Raw genomic sequence first — 5,426 nt, forward strand, 5'->3', positions numbered from 1 at the left:
CTTGTGAAACGCTACGATTTGCTACGCCCTTCAGAACTAGACATTGAGGGACTGAAAATAATGGTTTCCCCCAAAAGAAAATTCAGTATTTCGACAGGAAACTTACGTTACAAAACGTACGGACTTGACATTAAAAAACGAAAAACCAAGGTGATACAACAAAATAAGAATTTTAGAAGTACGATCCCATATTTTGTTACCGTATCTCCTTCGTACTTTTGAGACAAAGATACAATAGTGTTGTCAAGACCCACCAACAAGCCTCACTGATTGCAACTGCACTGCGATCTGTCCTCTGTAGGTACTTGTATGATCTCTCACAAACATGGAATCTGCTATAATGCGATGGCGTGTGATTGCAACAGTTTTACTTCTGATTTTGAGGACAGCTGCTGTTGCTGCTTTGCCTGACGTTACCACTCGTCTACTCATCGTCTCGTCAGTTTCCGTACAGATTTCGCGCTGATGCAGACCTCATTCTCTTGTCTTTCCATATATACTCACTACTCACCTAGATCCATTAGACTAGCTTAAATGCACCCAGGGATAGTTGCCAACACAGAGGAAAGACCTTTGTGTTCTTTTGGCGCTCTGTTAATGAAATATTGAATCAGCTCGCCATTGCAGTACGGATGGTCGAGATGGTAACTCCGTTTTTAAATCTTCTAATGATACTGCAGATAAGATAGGAATCGTGTTGCTGCTAGTGGAGGAGCTTTTATGATACTCCTTCGTAACCTAATTTGTTCCGAAGATGACAACAACTTAATGAACTCTGTTTCAAATTCTGCAAACGCTATACAGTGCCCAGTGGCTGTGAAAACTTGTGATAACGGCTCCATTTATATGACTACTCATGATTAGTCATGATTAGTCATGATTAGTCATGATTAGTCATGATTAGTCATGATTAGTCATGATTAGTCATGATTAGTCATGATTAGTCATGATTAGTCATGATTAGTCATGATTAGTCATGATTAGTCATGATTAGTCATGATTAGTCATGATTAGTCATGATTAGTCATGATTAGTCATGATTAGTCATGATTAGTCATGATTAGTCATGATTAGTCATGATTAGTCATGATTAGTCATGATTAGTCATGATTAGTCATGATTAGTCATGATTAGTCATGATTAGTCATGATTAGTCATGATTAGTCATGATTAGTCATGATTAGTCATGATTAGTCATGATTAGTCATGATTAGTCATGATTAGTCATGATTAGTCATGATTAGTCATGATTAGTCATGATTAGTCATGATTAGTCATGATTAGTCACTTTCTTGGGATTGGCCAGGAATTCAGTAAACTATCCTTAAATTGCCGTAGCCAAGTATTAATGTGCAGGACTCCACCTGTCGTGGATGTGAAAAAGTTCCTTAGTGAAAAGCAGTGTTTATTATCGAAGCCTTGTCTATTGAACACGGATGTAATGACGGGCACCTTTCCGCGACGCTGACCCTATTTTGCGACGCTGACCCTATTTTGCGACGCTGACCCTATTTTGCGACGCTGACCCTATTTTGCGACGCTGACCCTATTTTGCGACGCTGACCCTATTTTGCGACGCTGACCCTATTTTGCGACGCTGACCCTATTTTGCGACGCTGACCCTATTTTGCGACGCTGACCCTATTTTGCGACGCTGACCCTATTTTGCGACGCTGACCCTATTTTGCGACGCTGACCCTATTTTGCGACGCTGACCCTATTTTGCGACGCTGACCCTATTTTGCGACGCTGACGCCGCTCCACTAGTCACAGAATTATCGCAAACATGTCACTCATTTTTTCGCTCTTACAGTACCCTCTATTAAGGGAAGTACCGGTTCCGCAACTAGCTGCCACTTAAGTTCCATTCTCAGGTTTTCAAGACTTTCTTTGTGTGAGGGGGAAACCCCTCAGTCACCGAGAATCAGACACGTTCTCTGGTTACAGATTCCGTACGCCCCTACATAGCCTGCAATCTTTGGGTACAAACATCTTCGCTAGTCATGGGGGCTCACTTCAAAGTGGGACTCATCACTGAAGACGATTCAGTTACAGTCAATATGATTACAGGCTGAAGACGTGTCTTCAGACGCCCCCGAGAGAGTTGGAACACCAACCTGCAGGACCCCTTTGGTTGTCATCCCTGATATCCCTACAAAAAAAAAAAAAAAATGGCTCTGAGCACTATGGGACTTAACAGCTGTGGTTATCAGTTCCCTATAACTTAGAACTACTTAAACCTAAGGACATCACACACAGCCATGCCCGAGGCAGGATTCGAACCTGTGACCGTAGCAGTCGCGCGGTTCCGGACTGCGCGCCTAGAACCGCGAGACCACCGCGGCCGGCATATCTCTACAGCACAGCGGTAAGTCGACGATATTATACGCCCTGTTTTGTTGCCCTTCATGGTAAGCCATCCTAGGCTGACAATTCAACATAATTCCCGCCCGCTCACAGCGGTAATTCCTACTGTTCTTCGTGCTTGCTAAACCATACCTTCACCACCAAGGTCACCACATCTCTTCCCAACTGAACTTTTGGAGCATTGTGGGCATGGTCCTCCAGGGTGGGATTTTGAAGATCTAACGAGCCAATTGGACCGAATTTGGCACGATATCCTTCAGGACAGGCATCAATTCCAATCAGTCAGTGCCAAGCCGAGTACTTGCTTGGGTAAGTGCCAGAGGTGGGCAATGTCTTATTGAAAAACTTAATTTTTTTTTTCTGTGGGAAGGTATGTGGGGCCTGCTGAAAGTCAGGTACTGTAGAACTGGAACTAAACAACATAAATGAAAACTTCAGTTATGTAAACACAAGAATAACTTCACACCTTGTTCTTCAGAACAAAAATGAGAATATATAAACAAACCGATAGCACATATGGTACCACGACGAGAAATCAGAACTAATCTCTGCAGTTAGCTCTGTATCTCTGTACCAATAAAAACTGGGCACACGTTTGTACGGTATGTTTGTTTGGAATTAGTTAATACCACACGCTCCTAAAACATTTAGTATTCCCCTTCAAGCATCCTGAGCATCCTGTAACATTAAAAGCCGCTAAAATGCATTTTAATTGAGTTTTACTGTTAACACAAATGGTGCTTGAGCCTGCTTTTCTGTTAAATTATCAAGCACATCCCCCAAGTTTAAATTTAAAAGCAAAAATTTTTTCATAGCTCGACTGCTTAATCTGAAGGTGCTCCAAAGCATGAGACATTGTTAATTGGAGAAAGAAAAAAAAAAAAAAAACCACTGCTGCAACAGCTCAGTGACATCTTCAACGAGTCGTATTGGAAATGATGGGTCAGCTACCGTACAAGGCGGGTTTGGCAACAAGCGATACCGAGTTCTCTAGAGGTGAGGAACTGTAGACCACAAAAACACTCCGACAGACATGAGATAGACTTCCTTGAAAATGGGAAAGAAAAGCGTAAATACGATTGCGAATCTTTCTCAGTCGCCATGGTGATTGCGTGTGCAGTATCCATACATAAATCTCTCCCTAACATTCAAACTTTTATAATTGCCTGCCCTATCAGGAAGAGACGAAAAAACATTCATTACGGAAGTCGTTGAGGTTATGGCTGTTTATACCATAGACAAAGGCTCTCATCATACTTTAGTGCCGTATGGATACGGAGCGATTTAATATCGATCGATCCCTATGTTTGGCAGCAACACTGGCGCTGGTAGTCATAGCTATATTCCGCCACCAGTGGAGGCGCAGGGACGATTATGTCGATTTGAAAGACACCGGAGGGGCGGTTGCTCTGTGTCTGACCGGTTGTCAAGCGGTTTGCGTGGCGACAGCTGGTAGTAACCGCCGTGACGCCGTGATCCTTGGCTCACTGCTAGATTTTAAATGTTTGTCAGAGCTGATTACGTCATGTCATGTCATGTCATGTCTCGTCCCGATCAGTGGAGATTGCTCGCTGTAGAAGTTATTTGTGTCTTGCTTGCGCACCTACCTGTACTTGGATTTAGATCATTCGAAAGAAGACTGTGTCCACTACGGTGCTGGGCTGGTTTCCTGTCAGCTACTTACGAAGGACTGAACACAAGGGCGACTGGTAGATATACTCAATCGGTTGCAGATACTGAGCTGACTGTTTTTGACTTGCGTTCCTACTCTCCGGAAACCACGCTGAGCATTCAAATACAGTTACAACCGTTACATTTTTCGTGCTAACCGGGCTATTTTCTTACCTGCCATCCTAGCTATCCATAATCCTCGGTAAGGCAGACATTTTACTTCTGAAGCGTTCCCTGTGAAGACGTTTTACTGTGTATTTTTGTTATTAAACTGTTGTGGAAGCCTCTTCCCTGAGTTTGACCAGCCAACACACCTTATCTAAAGTAAGCAGTATATGAAGTGATTTCAGCTCTCGCTTTTTCCAGAATGTCTACAGTGTATTTTCTTTCTAAAATTTTAACAGGTGATTTGTGTGTTACAGAATACCTTAAGTTCACATGTGGTTTAGATTGTGTTTGTCGCTAAAAGGGTGTTGAGTAGAAGAAATGGTCAGTCCTAAAATGGTTGCCCTCTTTGCTAACAATACTAGAGAGCCTAAAAACTCATCTCGCCAACCAGGTTGAGTGTTGGTTGTTAATCAAAAAGAAAGCAGTTGTCTTGAGCCTACACGGATATGTTGTCTGCAGGGTCAACTGATTTTTAATTTAGGGATTGCAATATACACTCCTGGAAATGGAAAAAAAGAACACATTGACACCGGTGTGTCAGACCCACCATACTTGCTCCGGACACTGCGAGAGGGCTGTACAAGCAATGATCACACGCACGGCACAGCGGACACACCAGGAACCGCGGTGTTGGCCGTCGAATGGCGCTAGCTGCGCAGCATTTGTGCACCGCCGCCGTCAGTGTCAGCCAGTTCGCCGTGGCATACGGAGCTCCATCGCAGTCTTTAACACTGGTAGCATGCCGCGACAGTGTGGACGTGAACCGTATGTGCAGTTGACGGACTTTGAGCGAGGGCGTATAGTGGGCATGCGGGAGGCCGGGTGGACGTACCGCCGAATTGCTCAACACGTGGGCCGTGAGGTCTCCACAGTACATCGATGTTGTCGCCAGTGGTCGGCGGAAGGTGCACGTGCCCGTCGACCTGGGACCGGACCGCAGCGACGCACGGATGCACGCCAAGACCGTAGGATCCTACGCAGTGCCGTAGGGGACCGCACCGCCACTTCCCAGCAAATTAGGGACACTGTTGTTCCTGGGGTATCGGCGAGGACCATTCGCAACCGTCTCCATGAAGCTGGGCTACGGTCCCGCACACCGTTAGGCCGTCTTCCGCTCACGCCCCAACATCGTGCAGCCCGCCTCCAGTGGTGTCGCGACAGGCGTGAATGGAGGGACGAATGGAGACGTGTCGTCTTCAGCGATGAGAGTCGCTTCTGCC

At 45.1% G+C, this 5,426-nt stretch overlaps 1 protein-coding gene across 1 annotated transcript in view; it reads right to left on the bottom strand.

The window, feature by feature from the left end:
• Positions 1 to 4,219, bottom strand: part of LOC124775930 — a 69,860-nt gene extending 65,641 nt beyond the window's left edge. The window contains exon 1 of the mRNA XM_047250774.1: positions 4,213 to 4,219. Coding sequence (XP_047106730.1) covers positions 4,213 to 4,219 — 7 coding nt within the window. The remainder of the gene's footprint in view (positions 1 to 4,212) is intronic.
• Between the last annotated feature and the right edge of the window lie 1,207 nt (positions 4,220 to 5,426).

This window comes from Schistocerca piceifrons, chromosome 2 (assembly GCF_021461385.2).
Source record: "Schistocerca piceifrons isolate TAMUIC-IGC-003096 chromosome 2, iqSchPice1.1, whole genome shotgun sequence".
NCBI classification, from domain to species: domain Eukaryota; kingdom Metazoa; phylum Arthropoda; class Insecta; order Orthoptera; family Acrididae; genus Schistocerca; species Schistocerca piceifrons.